The 20,296-nt window shown below is 44.4% G+C and overlaps 1 protein-coding gene across 1 annotated transcript in view; it reads right to left on the bottom strand.

The window, feature by feature from the left end:
• The window catches only part of hecw2b (HECT, C2 and WW domain containing E3 ubiquitin protein ligase 2b), a 74,456-nt gene that overhangs the window by 43,488 nt on the left and 10,672 nt on the right, over window positions 1-20,296 (bottom strand). The window contains exons 4-5 of the mRNA XM_085348430.1: window positions 15,403-15,478; window positions 15,161-15,330 (exon numbers count right to left, since the gene is read on the bottom strand). Coding sequence (XP_085204556.1) covers window positions 15,161-15,330; window positions 15,403-15,478 — 246 coding nt within the window. The remainder of the gene's footprint in view (window positions 1-15,160; window positions 15,331-15,402; window positions 15,479-20,296) is intronic.

Genomic DNA, 20,296 nt, shown 5'->3' with positions numbered 1-20,296 from the left:
CTTGTGTTAGAACAAATGACCAGACATCCTCCAGCTTCTGTCTCTTGAGGGGCACCAGGCAGGGATGCCCACTCTCCCCTTCACTATTTGCAATTTTTATTGAACCACTAGCAGCAGCAATTAGACAGAATTCAGTAATTAAGGGCATAAAATGCAAGAACGTGGAACATAAAATCAGCCTTTATGCGGATGATGTGTTACTCTTTCTCCAAAATTCACAAACCAATATCTCTGGGGTGATTGAATTGATAAACTCTTTTGCAAGAATATCAGATTACTCAATTAACTGGTCAAAATCTACAGTCCTACCGATTAATTGCTCCTTCCATAATTCCTCTTCTACACCACTGCAATCGGGAAATATAAAATATTTAGGTATTAATGTTTCTCCCAAGCTTGCAGATCTAACTAAATTAAACCATATCCCACTTTTAAAGAAGGTAGAAGATGATCTGGCTAGATGGAAATGTCTACCCATATCACTCATGGGAAGGGTTGCCGCTATAAAAATGATGGTCTTACCAAAAATTAATTATTTATTCTCAATGATCCCAACTAAACCGCCACAAGATTGGTTCAGATCTCTAGATTCATGTATGTCCAAATTCCTTTGGAAAAATAAACCCCCACGTATAAGCTTAAAAACACTACAAAAGACCAAGGATAAAGGAGGACTAGAACTGCCTAACTTTCAGCACTACTTCTTAGCCAACAGGCTTCAGTTTATCTCAGGATGGCTAAAACACACCCTCTTAGATGAACCTTGGCTAGATGTAGAACAAGCACTCTGCAATAATCTAGAGATCTCAGACCTACCATTTATCAGCTCAAACATCCAACGACATGAATGCTTTAAAAGCATCAACATCAGCTCTTCTCTGACAGCATGGTGGGAGTTTCTAAAATTGACGGCGTCTTCATTAATCCCATGCAAACGTACACCTATCTGGAACAACCCTGACATATTACAAAACAATAATATGATAAACTTTTCAGATTGGAGTGATAAAGGAATCAAATATTTAGAACATATACTAGAAGGAACAGAATTTATTTCATTTGACGGACTAGTTACACAATATGGGATCAACAAGAAAAGATTTTTAGAATATCAACAAATTAAATCCATAGTAAAAAAGAAATTTAAACCGGGTCAAGTTGAACTACAAACACCACCAAGTGTGGTTCAATTTCTTACTCTTAAACCCCCAAATTACTATCCAAAATATACAGAATGCTTTCTAAAACAGATGAATCAATATCACTTCCTATTGCAAAATGGGAAGCGGATTTATCAGTTAACTTAGACCTAAACTTCTGGTCTCAGATTTGCTTAAAAACCTTTCATCTAATTAGAAATCCCAGTCTTCAATTAATTCAATACAAAATATTACATAGAGTGCACTATACAGGTCATTGGATGTTCAAGATGGGCTTTACGTCTACCAACAACTGCTCACACTGCCAAACCAATTCACCGGACAATTATATCCACGCTCTTTGGTTCTGTCCACCAGTTCAGAAGTTTTGGCGTGAGATATGTGAAGACTTATCGAAGTGTCTGAAATGTAACATTCCAACTTCCCCCTTAGTGTGTTTGTTGGGCAGCTTAGATAATGTCACTTCAGAAAAGAATATAGCCCATATGGTTTTCACTGCCCTATGCATAGCCAAGAAAACAGTCCTCATGAACTGGAAAAATAAAAATAATCTTAATTCTAACCAATATAGAAATTATCTATTAGATTACATTAGTCTTGATACAGCCTCTGCCACCACATCAGATCAATTGCTCTGGGCTCCTTTGATCAGCTCCATCACCTAGTGGGGGTGGGGGGTCATAGTTTGGTCCCGCCTTCACTGTTGTGATTGGTGTGGGGGTAGGGACAGGCTTAGGGCGTCGGGGGGTTCCCCGGAGGCATCTTCCTTGGGGGGCTCAACCCGGGGTAGCGGTCATGTCCGGTTAGGGGCTCTGTTGGCTCTCAGGTGACTGTTTCCTCGCGGCTGCGTGCAGCGGGGCTAGGGGAGGGTCTGTGCTGACGGACGTGGGTTACTGACCTGGTAGCCTGGCTGCCCCTGGGTGGGTCCGGGATGGGCGTGAGGTTCTGGGGGCGCTCCGTCTCTGGGCTGGGACCCGGACCGGGCCTCGGGGGCTTGGGTCCTGGTTGGTGTGTTGCCGGGGTTGTGGGCGGGTGGGTGCATGGGGGCCCGGCCCTGGAGCAGGGTGCCGCCGGTGCATCGAGCCACCTGGGGGGCTCTTCAACTGGTGGGGGAGATTGTCACATCTTGCAGGAGCTTTCCTCTCCTCAGGAGCTCCCTCTGCAGGAGGGGGAGATACAGGAGAGGTGGAGGAAGATCTCAGCCTGGGTGTTTATTGTCTTATGTAGTCTGGAAGATGAGTGGATGGTGGGGTGGGTGCAGTTTTCTCTGTGGTGGGGTTGGGTGGACTGTCCCGGGCTCTGTGGGGCCGGGCGGCGCTGCTGCGCTGGGCCCCGGTCTGGATGGGCCTGGGCCCCCTTTCCCTGGCGGGTCGCGGAGTGTGGGGGTGCCTACTGGGGTCAGCGGGGGAGCTGGCCCCAGGGAGGGGTCACTTGCCCCTCCCTTCCTTCCCTCCCCATCTCCAGCTGCCTCCCTCTTCCCGCTCCACCACAACCACCCACACATGCAGGGCCTTGGAGTAGGGGTATGTCACCAGGGTGCAGAGGAGGCTACCCCCCCCTCTGTCCCCTTCTGGCTGCCTCTGCCTCAATTTTATCCCACAACTTAGACATTCACATTACTCACACTCTCATTACACATACATATAGGATCTTGGGGGTGGGCACGATACACGGAGTCCAAAGTACCATCAGGGTGTACACCCCACCCCTGGCATCGTTGCCCACCTCTCAATTTTAAATACACATAGACATTGAGGGCTAGCAGGAGGGACCATGCGCTTACCTGCTGCTCTCTGGCAGGTAGCTCCAAGCCCTCCTGGGTTTTAAATGCACCTTAAAACACACATGCATCAACACTACAATGAGCGGGTGGAGGGAGGTTTGGAGTCTTCTCTCACCCCCATTCTCTGCGACCTGCTGGAGCAGGGGGGCTAGGACTAGGAGGAGGAGTTGGCCGTCCGACTGCGGTCTGGAGTGTGGAGCCTTCCTGCTGCTGCGGAGTCGGGGCGGTCTGCCTCCCCCCACCGCAGGGAAAAGGGAAACACCACCTGGGTCTGGGTGCAGTTCCCCCCTCCAGGGGCGGGGGCACCTAGACCCGGTTTGTAGAGTACGCTTGGGGAGTGTGATCGTGTGTACAACGTCTCTTTATGTCTGTCTCCACGTTGGTTGAGTGTGGAGTAAGTGCATATGAGCGCATGAGGGTGGGAATGGATGTTTGTATCTGTGTGTGCCTGTATGTCTGTATCTATATGTCAGGTTGGGTGTCAGGCGCCACCTCTCTGGGGACATCTCAGGCCCTCCAAGGTTTGGAGGCCTATCTCCCCCTACCACCACTTCCCCTGCCAGTGGCGGACCCCCTCAGACATCGGTGCGTTGGTGGTTCTTTGTGTCCGGGGATGGGCGTCCAGGTACACACCGGCTCACTCCTTGGCGGCCGCTTATCGGGGCCTGGAGCCTGGGGCTTGCTCGGGCCACTTCGGAGGTGGGGTGCCCCCGGCCTCTCGGCCTGGGGCTAGGTCACTCAGGCGCAGCTGGCTGCCGGCGGAGCTCACGGGCGCGTCACTGCAACTCCCCCTGGCTTCTGCTCCGCGGCTGCTGAGTGAGCCCTCATCTGGGACTCTCCTCAGCTCTTTCCGGGACAGTGGCGCAGCTGCCCCTCTGTTGGTCTTCCTTGGTCTCTTGTGTTCTGGGGGCCTCTGGATGTCTGGAGTTTTGATCTCCTCCACACCTGCTTCATGCCCTGGAGGACGGGGCTGTGGCCCCCCCACACCCTCTAGCACAGGGGTATTAAACTAAAATTTGAGGAGGTCCAGTTGGAGAAAATCTTCTCAAGCAGAGGTCCGGGACATCATAATGTCTAACTTACGTTATGATTGTGATAGAGAAGCAACCTTTTTTTTTTTTTTAAATTTATATCTGAACGTATGAACAATAGACTGTCAAATCAATGAAAATACAAGTTAAAACATTTCAACAAAATTTATTGTTAACACTGAAACACACAGTAGGCCTACATTAGAAATAGGGCTGCTGTTTAAAATGAATTAGAGAAAATAAATAAAATGGCTAAATTGTGCATCTTAAAACAAAGTGCTTAATTTCAGAAAAAAAAAGTTTCCCTTTTTCTTTACATTTTACATCTCGACTAAACAGTCTCAATACATTTTCAACAGATAACATCAAAACATTTTAACAATTTTACAGTTTCTCTTTCTTTCACCCCCTTATATTCCACGTCCCAACTTTCTGTTGTTCAGTGAGAGAACTGAGCTTTAGTTCGCTCTACTAGGATTTTAAATCTGGGCTGGAATGGTGTCAGGGCCATTCTCATACACATGTGTAAGTGCTCATTGGTGATCCTGGAACGATATTTAGTTTTTATTATGTTCATTGTGGAGAAAGCTGCCTCACAGCTGTATGTGGAGCCAAACATGGTCAAGATGTACAGGGCTACTTTCCTCAGATTTGGGAAAGCTGTCTCAGAGACCAATTGGGGCCAGAAAGTGGCAGGTTCAGTTCTTCCAAACTGCTCTTTCAGGGCCACATCTGCTTGGAGATCAATTAGTTGCATTTGAAGAGGCCCAGCATTTGCCCACTTGAAGTGCTGTGTGACTTCCTTTGAGAACCCTCTGACATCAGTGATGGCAAATGGGTTCTTTATGAACATGGTGAGCTGCTGTCCAAAGCTGAAGCTATCAAAACGTTTGCTGAAGTTTTCAATCAGCTTATCAACAAAGTCAACAAAAGAGGACACATCTCTCTGTCCCTGAACCTGTTCCTTCACTGTTGGGAAGTGTGCATAGTCTCCTTGCAGGTCTTCTTTGAACACTTCAAGTTTCCTCTGAAAGCAGCGGACAGCTGTCATCAGTTCACAAATTGAATTGTCCTTGCCCTGCAGCTTCAAATTCAGTTCATTCAGGTGTGAAGTGATATCAACCAAAAAGGCCACAATATCCATGTTTTTCCCATCATTTAAAAAGAGAGAAAAGTTTGTTGCTTTTTGACTTTCCAGCTCTTCCAAGAAAGCTGCTACTTCACTTCTGATGGACCAAAATCGCTCCAATGCCCTGCCTTTGCTAAGCCATCTCACATTGTTGTGAAGCAGAAGATCATCAGCGTGTGCATCAACTTCTCTGAGAAATTCCCTGAGCATGCGATGCTGACAAGAAGAAGATGCCCTGAGAAAATTTATCATTTTCATCATTGTTTTCATCACCTCAGCATACTCGTCTGACAGGGTGGAGCATAACACTGACTGATGAATAATGCAATGATAAGAGATTAGCTCGGGATTGTCCTCTTTCATTCTTGCTACAGCTCCTTTCTCTCTCCCCATCATAGCAGGGGCTCCATCTGTGGTTATTGAAACCACTTGGTTTGGCTCTATTCCTCGCTTTGTTAACATTTCCTTAATGGCCAGGTAAATATCCTCTCCTCTTGTAGTGCTGTGAAGGGAAGTTACACCTAGCAGGTCTTCACAGAACTCTTTCTTATCATTGTTGAAGAACCTTACATAAACTAACAGCTGAGCATTGTCAGACACATCAGTGGACTCATCTACAGCCAAGCCTACACGTGGTGTCTTATGAATAGCTTCTTCCAGCTGGGATAGCACATCCTGAGCTAATAATTCACTTCTCTTTGTGGCTGTTGATGCTGACATAGGTATTTGCTTTATTTTGTCATGAAGCTCTTCTTTTTGTTTACCCTCAAGTAATGTTTCTGCTACTGCACTCATGCACTCTTTGACAACACCTGCAAAGGGCTTTTTGTGTTGACCTAAAATCCAAGCAACTCTGAGGGAACATTCATGAGCACGTTGTTGGGCGGTGAAAGAACTGGTTAAGATCCTTGTGGACTGATCATATTGGGCTCTGAGACTGCTAATTTTCTGGGACCTGAGTTCAGACTTGGGTGGGTATGATTGTTCAAAAGCTTTGTGCTTTGTCTCATAGTGGCGTTTGACATTGCCACTTTTAATCAGTGCCACGGTTTCTGAACATATGAGACACACTGGTTTGCTGCTTGCGGCCGGAAGAATGAACATATATGCGTCAGTCCATTCAGTCTTGAAAGTTCTATTTTCGGTGTCTACTTTTCTCTTTTTTGAAAGCGCCATAGTTGTTTTACCTCTTGTGACTCCCGCTCACGTCTTGTCTCACTGTATCGTTAATCGTCTCGCTTGTCATTCACCTCTCACCATGTCTTTCCTCTGTCTGTCTGTGTCTGCACTCAGAGTTGCGATCGCCTTGAATGCGCAGATGTGATTGGCTAAGTAGTGTCACGTGGGTGGCTTAACTCGCACACAATTGGTTTGTATGTTCCCTGGTCTAATACAATGTAAGGTTACCGCTTAAAATTGAATCGCCCCGTCAAAATTAAATATAATTTAATAATTTGTTAACTATAGGTCCGGGTCCATATAGGATGGCGACTGGGTCCGGACTCGGACCCCGGTCCGCCTGTTAGTGACCCCTGCTCTAGCAGATTATTACATGAAGGAACCTTTTAAAAAACAAAAAACAAGCGCGTCCATGCTCACAGGTGTACACACGGGTGATCACACCCACAAACTACACCCTTTTTGGCTCCTACCTCAAAGCACACTGTGTTCTGTTGATCTTATGTGCTGCACAATAATGTTTAACATTTAGTATTTACTGTCATATTCCCATATATCATTGTGATGTTGTTTATTCTATTACTCTTGTTCTCTTCTGCTTGCTTTCTTTTTTCTTTCTCAGCAGGTGACCCAGGTGATTGATATATAAGCATTTTTTTTTCTCTGCCCGTTCTTTTGGTTTTTGTCTTTTGCCCTTCTCCCCCGTCCCTCTTCTCAGCTGTTTCTCTTTCCCTCTTTCTTTCTCCCCTTCTTTCCCCCAGTCAAGTCTGTCCCGTATTCAGTAAGTGAAAATAAAATAAACAATAAAAGGTGAATCAAATGGACCATTACGGCAAGGCTGGGATGGTCAGTTTGGTAAAGTAAATCCGTTGGGCATCTTTCTTTGCCTTTAGACAACAATTCTGATGCAAAAGAGCCAAACGGGACAGGCCAAAAAAAAAAAAGAAAAAAAAAATTTATTCGTAAATCAGGGTGGAAAATAAGTATTTGGTCAATAACAAAAATACAACTCAATACTTTGTAACATAACCTTTGTTGGCAATAACAGAGGTCAAACGTTTACTATAGGTCTTTACCAGGTTTGCACACACAGTAGCTGGTATTTTGGCCCATTCCTCCATGCAGATCTTCTCGAGAGCAGTGATGTTTTGGGGCTGTCGCCGAGCAACACGGACTTTCAACTCCCGCCACAGATTTTCTATGGGGTTGAGGTCTGGAGACTGGCTAGGCCACTCCAGGACTTTCAAATGCTTCTTACGGAGCCACTCCTTTGTTGCCCGGGCGGTGTGTTTTGGATCATTGTCATGTTGGAAGACCCAGCCTCGTTTCATCTTCAAAGTTCTCACTGATGGAAGGAGGTTTTGGCTCAAAATCTCACGATACATGGCCCCATTCATTCTGTCCTTAACACGGATTAGTCGTCCTGTCCCCTTGGCAGAAAAACAGCCCCATAGCATGATGTTTCCACCCCCATGCTTCACAGTAGGTATGGTGTTCTTGGGATGCAACTCAGTATTCTTCTTCCTCCAAACACGACGAGTTGAGTTTATACCAAAAAGTTCTACTTTGGTTTCATCTGACCACATGACATTCTCCCAATTTTTTCACACCAAGCTGCTTGCCTATTGTAGATTCACTCTTCCCAGTCTGGTGCAGGTCTACAATACTTTTCCTGGTGTCCTTCGAAAGCTCTTTGGTCTTGGCCATGGCGGAGTTTGGAGTCTGACTGTTTGAGGCTGTGGACAGGTGTCTTTTATACAGATGATGAGTTCAAACAGGTGCCATTCATACAGGTAACGAGTGGGGGACAGAAAAGCTTCTTACAGAAGACGTTACAGGTCTGTGAGAGCCAGAGATTTTCCTTGTTTGAGGTGACCAAATACTTATTTTCCACCCTAATTTACGAATAAATTCTTTACAAATCCTACCATGTGGATTCATGGATTTTTTTTTCACATTCTGTCTCTCACAGTTGAAGTGTACCTCTGGTGCAAATTACTGACCTCTGTCATCATTTTAAGTGGGGGAACTTGCACAATCGGTGGCTGACTAAATACTTTTTTGCCCCACTGTAGTAGCAAGTAAATTTCTCAACTGAAATATTGCACAGGTGCCATTCTATCACAGTACCACACTGGAATTTACTGGAATGACAGTATTACATAGCTGGCATGGTGGATTCAAACAGAACAAAGTAAAAAAGCTGCTTCAAAATGAAAACAGTGAAGGGAGAAAAGAAGAGGACAAAGCAAGGATTAACCTGGGACAAGGATTTACAGAGTTTTAGGATTTAAGGGGCTTAAAAACAGAAACCCAGGAGTTATCATCTAACTGATGGCTAAGTAACAAACCATGCCATATATATATATATATATATATATATATATATATATATATATATATATATATATATATATATTAGGGGTGCAACGATACACAAAATTCACGGTTCGGTTCGGTTCGATACTTTGGTGTCACGGTTCGATATTTTTTCGATACAAAAAAATGTTCAAGCATTTTTAATTTGTCATTTATTAAAATTATAAATATATATTTTAACTCAAAAGTACAGTTTTTAAATTTAACCCTAACCCTTGTGCGTGTTTTTTATTTTGACAGCGAATGCACACCTGCGGACCACTTATGTGCAGCCCTGGTTATTTAGCTCGTCATATCGCAGCCACAGAAATTATTTTATCCATGAAACCATAAAGCTGCACTTTCTTTTTGCCTTATAGTCTGATTTGTCATAACTTCTCCGTTTTGTGGTAAGCTTTTCTTTGGCTGTCACTTCTTCACCCTGACCTGTCTTATTTGGCTCAGCAGAACTGAAATGCTTTTACACACGCACTCACATAAGCTCAGCGATTCTCTGCGCGATCAACCTCTCACATGTTTAAGCTTGCTGCGGGAGATTTCACTTGTCATGTTTCCATAATAAGCTAACGATTAATAAGACGATGTCAGAGGAATTGGTGCACAAATTATCATCACTCACAGATCAGTGCTGTCGCTCTCTATACACAGTTCGCAGGATTGCAAAGTGAAAGCAAAAAAACAAGCGCAAATTCAAACGCGACTTCAATATGTCACATATTGACAGTGGCTCACCGATGCCAATGACATAATTACCCAGCTACATTTCTGAAAGAATGCAAAAGCATTGACATATATTTTTCCTACAATAGCCCGACGGGCAGGGAAGAGATAGAATTTTGGTAGCCCGACTGGAAAGATCGCTAGCTCCGGGACGTCGGGCTAGCGATATTGCGAGCCCTGTATCTGATTGAGGAATCACTCATCTTTGGAAAAGAGAGTTTATTACAGAGAAATGGCTCTTTCCAAAATAAAAGCTATAATATCCGCTTCTTTTGGGCTATATTCTCAGCAGCATAAGGAGAATCATGTGCTAACAGCTGTCTAAATGACTCGGCTAAAGTTAGTAGCATGCTTGCTTTTTTTTGTCTGCTTCCACTTGTCTTTGCACTAGGATGATGTCAGCGTAAATGTGCAGTCATATTCGTTGTGTTCCCACTAGTGCTTTCAGGTTAATCTCGTTGAAATGACCTTAACGCCACAACACGGCAAATCTCCGTTAACGAGCTACCGCCGATCGCCCCGTGCATGGGGCTAGACGGCCAACACGTTAACGAGCTAACTGCGCTAACACACGAGTTCCCACCCATGTAATTGAGCATTGCATGGCACATCCAACATACTGTTTTACTTTAGTCCATGACTCGCTTACCTTCAGGGTCATACGTCACATGAAAACCAAAATAATTCCAAACGCCAGATCTGAGAGTGGGGGAGGTCCATGTTGCAAGGAGAGCTTAACTTCTGTCTCGCTAGCTTGCCCTGCTCTCTTCCTTCTGACTATGCTGTCTGTGTTGAGCGCTCAGTGGATCTGCGCTGGACAGTGCAGCCTAGGCGGAGTAGTCGAATGCAGATTCACTGAGCGCTCAACACAGACAGCATCGTCAGAAGGAAAACAAATGTTGTATTGTTCGATACATATGCGTACCGAACCGAAAGCACTGTATCGAACGGTTCAATATCGATACGAATATCGTTGCACCCCTAATGTATGTATATATATATATATATATATATATATAGGGAGGGAGAGAGAGAGAGAGAGAGAGAAATATAGATATAGATAGATAGATAGATAGATAGATAGATAGATAGATAGATAGATAGATAGACAGATAGATATAGATATAGATATATATATATAAGACCCTAGAACACTTCTAAAATTTTTCTGTTGTTTTTATGGTTGCAACGCTGCAGCTATCCATTAACCCATGTTGTTCTGCTTATAAAATTCAGGGTCACAAGTATTGTTTTATGTGGTTGCATGTGGTGTGCTGACCTTTGTTAAGCTGATAGAAACGATGCTTTTGAAAGTACCTGCCACTTAAAAAACTCATGTCATGCTTGCACTTCTTTTGTAGTGCTAGCTAGATGCTGAAGTACCTCAACTGCCACTTATGGATATTAACACTCGTTACCATGTTGTGCCAATGAAAAACACCGGCCCATGTTAACCCCTGACCTTGGCATACAGTTCTGTCTCTTTCATCTCTTTCTATGCGACATCCCTTACTGATTGATACACCATTAGGATGTATGATTAGGAACATAAAATAACTCCTCTCAGATGTGTTCAACCGAAAGTAACAAGCCTGTTTTGAAAATGTAAGGAGTACAGATATTTACTTCAAAACGTAGGGAGCCTCCCTTTTTTCCGCTTCATCACACCAAGACACATGCAGGGCCTTGGGTACAGGTGTGTCAGTGAGGTGCAAGGGGGCATTCCTCCTCTGTCTCCTTCTGGCCAACTGTGCCTTAATTTTATTCCACAGCTTAGACATCCACATTACTTACACACTCATAACACATACATGAAGGGCCTTGGGGGTGGGCACGCTAAACAGCATCCAAAGGACGTCACCTCTGGCGTCAGTGCCCACCTCTCAATTTTAAATACATGTAGACATTGAGGGCTCTTGGTAGGGGCGGTGCTGACAGCAGCTGCTTCCTGGCAGAGAGTACCATGCCCCTCCCATGTTTTTAAAATGCATTTTAGGTATGGGGTCTTCACACCCCGGTTCTCTGTTCGCCATCTGGGGTCTGGGATGCTGGGCTTCCGTGCTGCTGCAGGACCGGGCGCGGTCTGCTTGTCTCCACCCCAGACCAAAGGGAAACATCTCCTGGGTCTGGGGGCGGATTGGCCCTCTGGGTTTGCCCCTCTGGATCTGGAGGTATAGAGTACGTTTGGGGAGTGTGAGTGTGTGTACAGTGTTCATTTCTGTTTGTCTCCATGTTGGGCGAGTGATGAGTATTTGTATATGTGTGCATGAGGGTGTGAATGCATGTTTGTGTCTTAGTGTGACTGTTTGTTTATGTTTATGTGTCAGGTCGGGTCTCCATCTCTCTGGGAACATCTTAGGCCAACCCAGGTGTGGCAGCCCATCTCCCCTCACCACACTCCCTGCCAGTTGCTGATGCCCTCACCTTTCGGACACTAAGAACCACCAATGGGTGGTTCTTAGTGTCCGGGGCTGGGTGCCTGGGTGTGTATTGGCTCACTCCCGGCGCCTGCTTGGTGGGGCCTAGCACCCGTGGCTCAGTCGGGCCCCTTCCGAGGGGTGGAGGGCCCTCAGGCCTCTGGGCCTGGGGCTCAGTCTGCGCTTCCCAGAGTTGTCTCTATTTTCTGAGGCAACTGAGGTAGTTTGCGTTGGTGTCTGTTGTGTAGGTGACATTCACCATGCTGTTGCATGCTGGGGCAGCAGGCTGACGATGCCAACAGACTCAATAAACGTATCTGCCAGTGACATTGTGGAGAAGGAGCTGAACATATATTGTCCAAAATAAGCAGAATGTTGGACAACACCTCCGACCCAGTCGTTTAGCACCACTGAACAACAGGAAATATTTTTGTTTAATTAATTTAGGTTAGTTAGTTGCTGTTCTTACTGTCTTGGAGCAACTATGCCCACAATAATGTCTTCTGTGATTAATAAAGTACTCCAGCTTTGATTGTGATTCTGATCAATCCCGAATTATTTAAAAGTAGAATGGGAGGCAGAGCCTTCAGCTACCAGGCGCTCATGTATTGAGCCATTTACCTTTTCATCTTAGCTTTGATGCCTGACAGGAGTTTTCCTGTAGGCATCACAGAGCTACCAGGTTATTGGCTGGTAGTTGATGGGACCTGCCTTTTCTGAAGATCCTTAGCAATCAGGACTGTTCAGCCTTTACTTCGCCATTCCAGGCGTGTCTTGTCCAATAGCAGCTGGTTCCTTTGTGCTGGTAGATGCTCACAGAGTGCAGTGCGCTTGTTTAGCCAGGAGATGTGAATCGTGTCAGGGCCTGGCTCTGTCCAACTCTACATACTTGAGACTCTTTCTCAGATGTCTACCATGGTGATTGTTATTGGATCCTGTTCAAGGAGGTTGCTGTGACCTGCTCTCAGATCCATTGGCTACTGAGCGTTGTTGTTATATGATGTCTCCTTCTCCCATATGCTCTTCCAGTTGTTCTGTCTCCAGCCTTGGTGGGGCTGCTCTCATAGTGCTCCTCTACCACTGAGAATATACCTTGGAAGGTTTATTCTCCTGCCTTCTGTCTCTTGTGTATACCTCTTCTAGCGGCTAGTCAAGGCTGTGGTTCTTTGTTGGCAGTATCCAAGGCCACAAGTATAGGCAGCTTTCTGTACTTCTTAGACATCCCCTTCTACGTCTGCAACTCCGACATTTGGCTAACTGCTCTCCATGCTGCTTTGATTTTGGTCTCTAGTCTCCTTCTCCATCAAGGGTACTGCTCCTTGTGGCTGTTCATCTTGTAGCCAAGCATGTCACTGATCACTGCTGCTGTGGTGTACATAGGCTGGCTGGTTTTGCTGATGGTCACAGTAGAGATTCTCCATAATGCATCTTTCTATAGACCTTCAGAGTATACTTCATGTAGTCTTGATAAATGGCCAAAGGGGGTCCAGGTTTCCAGCTGCCAGCTGCTCTAGCACTCAACGCCTCCAATTTGCTAATGCAAGTTAGCCACACTGTCCCATGTAAGGAGGACTCTGATTGGTTAGAGAGAGACACACTGGCTGCCTGGATCTTTCTGCAGAGCTGTGCAGATAGCTTTGCACTGCTAAGAAGTATCTGTGCTTATACAAATACAGCCTCTGTATTTACACTCTGCCCAACAAAGACATACGTGAAGAATATGAAAGGATTCTGCAGTGAGATAAAGAGCTGAACCTTGTGTCTGTGGACAGCCTGACCCCCTGTTGAAAGTAAAGTGCTAAACATGGCTAATGCTATTATTACTGCCTTAAAGCTCATGATTAAAATGCTGATTGTAAATACATCAGTCCATATGTTGCCACTTAACTATAGTTGTCTCTTCTATCTTTCCTTTTATTACTCTGCCAAGGCAAAGAGTAGAGTCAACACTATTGCTGTAAGTTCATTTATTTTAACTACACGAGTATACAAATTCATCCTCAGCTGGACATAGATGATCATCAAGGACCATCTTTACCTAATCCCAGCCTCTAGGGCTACGCTCAAACTGCAGGTCTTAATGCTCGATTCTGAGTTTTTGAACAAATCCGATTTTTTTGTCTGCTCGTTCACACTACAAATAAAATGCGACAGCAAATGCGCTCTAGTGTGAACGCTCAAAGCGGCCGCATGCGCAAAAGAAGACGTCACGCACAACGCGCTCTGTTTAGACCCAGAGCAAACAGTATTGTTTGACTGATGGCCTTAATATAAAGACTTGTTTCTGACTTTACGTTTCCCAATTTTGCTTCAAGTTATTTTGTTATTTACATAATAATGTAGATAACCTAATAATGATCCTTATTGCTGTTTTAGAGGAGCAGTGCTTCAAAGGATAGCTGCAGATTTCTGTCAGAATCTGCAGATTATACAGTACAAATAAAATGTTCACGTTTCTCCAACGTTGTCTTCCCAACAGTTTCACTGATATCTACACTGGATGGACAGGAAGCGTTCACGATGTCTTCTCCGGAGCTGATAATTGGCGTCTGTCTTGTGTCAGTGATGTAAAAGACGGATTTAATGCGACATGACCATCAAACAGCAGTCGCTTTCTAAAACATCGGATATGTATCGGATTCAGTGCCACATACGAAAGTGACCCAGAATATCGGATTTGTGCCGTTCACACTGTCACACCATGATCGGATAGATGGGTCGCATAGGGTCAAAAAAGTCGGATTTAATGCGCTTTCGCCTGCAGTGTGAACGTAGCCTAATACGGTATGTTCAATCTTATCAGTGAATGCCCAGCATATTGCAATGAGTATCATTTAACCATTTACTGCACCTACAGTACCTGTATGTAGTCAAATGTGTGGTAAAGATGTAGATAATTGAATTTAATTATTAATAAACTGCATGCAATGAAAACCAAAACTGAAATTGATTCAGTTTATACATTTCTTCTGTATGCCCTCTAGAATATATACAGACATCCATGTTTACAGTGATACAAAGCATTAGAACAGTTTATCTATATGTACTTTTGCTAATAACAAATCATCTTTATTTTTAATCAAAAACATAAAGTACAAGTCTAATTAGTACCATGAATAAGAAATTTGAGTAGTGAAATGGTTCAAATAAAAATGGATGTTCACGTGACAGTGAGCTAATGATAATTCTATTAGAAGTAAAAGAACTGGCATGGCCAGGGCATGCAAGACTACTTAGGGCTGCCAGTTTATTATTAGAATAGGTGTCACAGATAGAGTGCCCTCACCCATCGGCTCCATCCAAGCTCTGTAGTGCCTGCTGGGTAAGGTAATCTTATTGAGTCAGTGTGAAGTTATGCTAACCTCCCCAAGCCACAAAGGGTTGATGGTGTTGGATATGATGGAGGAGCGTCTCTCCTGGCCATGGTGGGTAAACTTTGGGAGGCCGCTCCTCTTCCCGGGCTGGATCGACATTTTCAGGTAGGGGTCCGGGTTGAAGAACATCCCTTTCTTTAGGTTCACTGCTCGGAAGTCTGAATTGGAATACTTCATGAGTATTTTTGTATTCATTCTCCAGCACATTTCCACTGACTCATTCATCTCACCTGACAGGGTGAAGCTGACAAGTTTCCGACAGTGCTCATACTCTGACTGCTCCTCCACCTGGCCTTCACCCCTCACCTGATGACAAAAAAAAAGAAAAACAAAAAAATGAACATGTTTTCAGCCCTGACTCTAACAGATAAAAGTTTAACCAGGAAGACTTAAGTGGGTGGAGTTAAGACTGTTTCTCACATCTCTTCACATGAGAGAGGTTAGTGCCATTCACCCTCACTACAATCACACCTCATTGAATCTCACTGTTTAAATTCAGTTTATGGCTTCCCAAAGCCACAAACTATCCAAAATATATTATTCTTTTCACAAAGCTCCATGTATTAATGCTTGAATTTATTAGCCATTATTTTATCAGGATGAGTCAGTAAGAGTGAAAAATAATTTTGTGAGCTCTTGAACTCTTGAACAGTTCCTCGTGTAACCTGGATTTATTATCCATCCATTTTCTTCCACTTATCCAATTCTGAGTCACGGTGTGGCTGGAGCCTATCCTAGCTGTCTTAGGGCAGAGGGTCGGGGTACCCCTGGACCTGTCCAGGGTGTACTAACGCATAGAGACAGACAACCATTCATACTCCAATTCACCCCACTAACTGCAGGTCTTTGGACGGTGTGAGGAAGCCAGAGTACCCAGAGAGAACCATACAAACACAGGGAGAACATGCAAACTCCACAGAGAAAGGCCCTGGCCTCACAGCAAGAAGGTCCTGAGTTTAGTTCCACACTGAACCTTCTTGCTGTGAGGCAACAGTGCTGACTAGGGCTGGGCCATATCACACCGTTCACAGTAACACCGGTATAATGTTGGGCAACGATAACAAAATGAAATATCGCAATAGAATATGGGTAAAACGCGCATGTGCAGTGCCTTTGTTTACATACGGCGACGCAGAATGAGAAGGGCGAAAGCAGATCGTTGAATGAAACATGAACCAGAACTGGTTTGTAAAAATGCTGCAGCTTCAGTGGTGTGGAACTGGTTTAGCTTTCGTCCGTCAGATACACAACAAAGCACTATTTTTGGTAGCGCATGCTAGCGGGCCGTCGTTATTACTGTGTTGTTTGGAAAACACGGCACACTTCAAATCAATCCTTAGATTTTTCTCAAAAATCAACAGAGCCCCTTATAACCCCGTGTGCCTTATGTATGAACTCTGGTTGTGTTTACTGACCTCGAAACGATTTTATGTGCACGGCGCTCGAAAATCTGTCAAATGTTTCAGTACGACTTTGCTAAGCTACGAAGCCGCACCGCTTGATGGATTGTCGGAGCATTACGGCTATTGTAGGCGGAGCCTCGCGGAGTGATATGTACTGTGCTTCAACATAATGTTACCGTATTGTGTGTGTATAACCTCTTTTTAAGTTTTGTGGATATTATACATGGTTATGCTGAGGATATGTCGGCCAATTTCCACTGGAAATGCCCTTTGGTTAAACTGTCAGCAAGGAATTGCATTTGCACTGTTACATTTGTATATAACTTTAATGCACATAAAAACAGCTGCTTGTTTAAGTTAAAATACATTGATGGTTTTTTTTTTTTTGCACTAATAAAGTTGTGGAGTTGTAAAGTATTTTGTCTAGTGTCAATTATATCGTCAATTATATCGTTATCGCAAATTTTCAAATGTATATCGTGATAAATATTTTTGGTCATATCGCCCTGCTCTAGTGCTGACCACTGTGAGATTGCAGAACACTGGTCAACTGTTCTGCAGGTCAAGTTAAAGTCCGACATCACAAAGGAAAGTCCTACAACACAAGGCACACTGTCCTTTTTTAGTCACTAGTGACTAAAAGATTCTCACCTTTCCACGCACTGAGCACATACTGCTTTGCCTTTACAGTATGGCCCAGATAAACCTCAAATTCACACTGTACAAGATCTATCGTAAAACATTGTTAGATCCCAGGAGGTCTGGACTCCATCTACATTAAACTTTTCTATAGCATTGAAGGTCTCAGTGAGCACCATGGCCTCTATCATCTTAGTCAGGAAGCTGAGTGTTAGGGTACCTGGGTCGTCCACCCAGTGTTTGTGTTTTTGTTTCTCTGAGTCTTGTTAATTTATTCGGTTCTCTGTGTATTTTAGATTTCTTTGCCCAGTATGATTTTACTCCTGAGTTTATTCTCTATTTCTAGTCTTGGTTTGCCTTCGTGATTCCTCCCCTGTTAGGTCAGTCTTGTCTTCATGTGCATCTGTCTGTTCCCTTAGTCTGTGTCTCTGCGTACTTCCTGTTTTACTTTGATAGTCTCCCGTCGGTGTGCGTCAGGTTCTGTTTTGCGTCTCCCCGGTCTCATCTGTTTAATTAGGGTCAGCTGTGTTTCCTTTCTGGTTCTTGTTCCCTTATTTAACCCTTGTATCTATTGTCTGTGTTTTCCTCTGTTCAGTGTTGTGTGTTTCTAGTTTAGTTTCTAGCGTTCCCCAGTTTATTTCCTGTATTGACTCATGCCAGCAATAAAGCTGAGGTTTTTGAGTTTATGTTCGCATGCTGGAGTCTGCATTTGGGTCCTCCATTCCTGCCTGCCGCACACAGACCATGACACGAAAAACCTGACAGTGCTCCGGCGCTGCTCTGAGGATAACCTTCCAATGAGACAACCATTTCTGCAACAGTTACGCCTGTCTGGCCTGACAAAAGCCACTCCTCAGTAAAAGGCACACAACAGCCTGCATGGAGTTTGCCAAAAGGCACCTGCCAGGCAACCTATCAGATAATGACAAAACAAAATTCTCCAGTCAGATGAAACAAAGATTTAAGTCTTTGAGGGTCATGTCTGGAGCACTGCTCATCACCTGGCCAATATAATCCCTAAAGTGAAGCATGGGGGTGGTAGCATCATCCTTTAGGACGGGTACTCTGGCTAGTCTTCCCAGTTTCTGAGGAAAAAAATGAATCTAGCAACACAGAGACATCTTTGATCACGTTCTAAGCTGAGTTCAAGGTTATGGCACGGTGGTTAGCACTGTTGCCGCACAGCAAGAAGGTCCTGAGTTCAATTCCACCATCAGGCCGGGGTCTTTCTGTGTGGAGTTTGCATGTTCTCCCCGTGTTTGCGTGGGTTCTCTCCGGGTACTCCGGCTTCCTCCCACCGTCCAAAGACATGCAGCTTGTGGGGATAGGTTAATTGATTAATCTAAATTGTCACTAGGTGTGAATGTGCGAGTGAATGTGAGTGCGAATGGTTGTCTGTCCCTGTGTGTTGGCCCTGCGACAGACTGGCGACCTGTCCAGGGTGTACCCCGCCTTTCGCCCTATGACAGCTGGGATAGGCTCCAGCGCCCCCCGCGACCCTGAAAAGGATAAGCGGAAGCGAATGGATGGATGGATTCTTGTGTATTGGTTTGAATAACTGTGTCCACCTTTTGCTGTTCTGGCTTGGCTGGTAGGTACTAGACCTTCTGTTCTGGTCATGCTTCACCTTTTCAGGTGAAGATGGCTATTAGAGTCCTCTACTATAACTGAGTCGGCTGGGTCCATGATCAACCCAATATCACGGCAAAGGATGTTATAGACAGGCCAGTCCACAGTGTCCATTTCATGTTTTAGAAAGCTAAAACATGAAATGGACACAGTGGAGGGGAGTTGCCATGATGGTCACATTCTTTTGTCAGGCGGCAATTTGATCCATAATAAAGGACTTTGAAAACCACACAAAAACTGAAATTTCAGTTTCATTGTTGAGTTCTTACAAAACACTAAATAAAACACATCACAAGGAGGAAGCCAGTGCAAGAAAGTGGCATTGAATAGACTGTGACAACACAAGATAACGGGGGGATAGGAAACAGGTGGGAACACAGTTTGTTAATAATAATAATAATAATAATAATAATAAACTTTATTTATAAAGCACACTTAAAAACCAAGGGTATGCCCAGGTGCTTAACAAGTAACATAGAGAATAGGAGGAGGATAATAGAAATAGGACCAAAGCAAGTACTAAGTATGCAAGCAGGTAGCTGTCACTGATACACAGGAAAGCAACAGGTACAGAGCAAACAAGAATTTAAATGAGCATAAAAGTGCATCATATAAAATCATAAAAGAAATATTAACTAGAGGGAAAGGCAAGATTGAATAAGTGGGTTTTTAGTCGTGATTTGAACAGTGCAATGGAGTCAGATGCGCGGAGGTCGAGAGGAAGGTTATTCCACAGTCCCGGGGCAGCCAGAGCAAACGCACGGTCACCCCGGGACTTCAGTCGAGATCTGGGTTGGGTCAGAAGTAGTTGAGTGGCAGATCTGAGTGTTCTAGCAGGAGTATGTGGTTTGAGAAGTTCACTAAGATAACTTGGCGCTAATTTATTAATAGTTTTGAATGTAAGGAGTAATATTTTAAATTGAATACGGTACTTTATGGGCAGCCAATGTAAGCTAGCTAGAACAGGAGTAATATGGCAAAATTTCCTGGCACCAGTCAAGAGGCGGGCTGCTGGATTTTGGACTGTTTGCAGTCTACGAAGAAGAGAAGAAGGAAGACCGTAGTACAAGGAGTTACAATAATCCAACCTGGAGGTCACAAAAGTGTGAATAAGCTTCTCCAGGTCCTCGTGCAGAACATAATGCCTAGCCTTAGAGATAAGGCGCAGTTGGTGGAAGCTAGATCTCACTACAGCAGACACTTGCTTATCGAGTTTGAGCGAGCTATCCAGCAGTGCACCCAAGTTACTGACATAGTCACAGGAAGAGCTAGCAAAGGAACCCAGGGCAGCACAGAGTTGGGCACGAGGGATTTTACTGTTGAACACCACAATCTCAGTCTTCTTATCGTTTAAAACGAGGGAATTACTCAGGAACCATTCTTTGACCTCCCGCATGCATTCTTGAAAGTAGTGCAGGGACACAGCAAGGTCGTCAGTAAGGTCAAAATAGAT

The sequence above is a fragment of the Diplotaxodon limnothrissa genome, linkage group LG23 (genome assembly GCF_057381915.1).
Source record: "Diplotaxodon limnothrissa isolate DT_005_m linkage group LG23, D_limnothrissa_male_GT1.1, whole genome shotgun sequence".
Taxonomy (NCBI): domain Eukaryota; kingdom Metazoa; phylum Chordata; class Actinopteri; order Cichliformes; family Cichlidae; genus Diplotaxodon; species Diplotaxodon limnothrissa.
The sequence above is the reverse complement of the archived record's forward strand: the minus strand, read 5'-3'. Positions and strand labels throughout refer to the sequence as shown.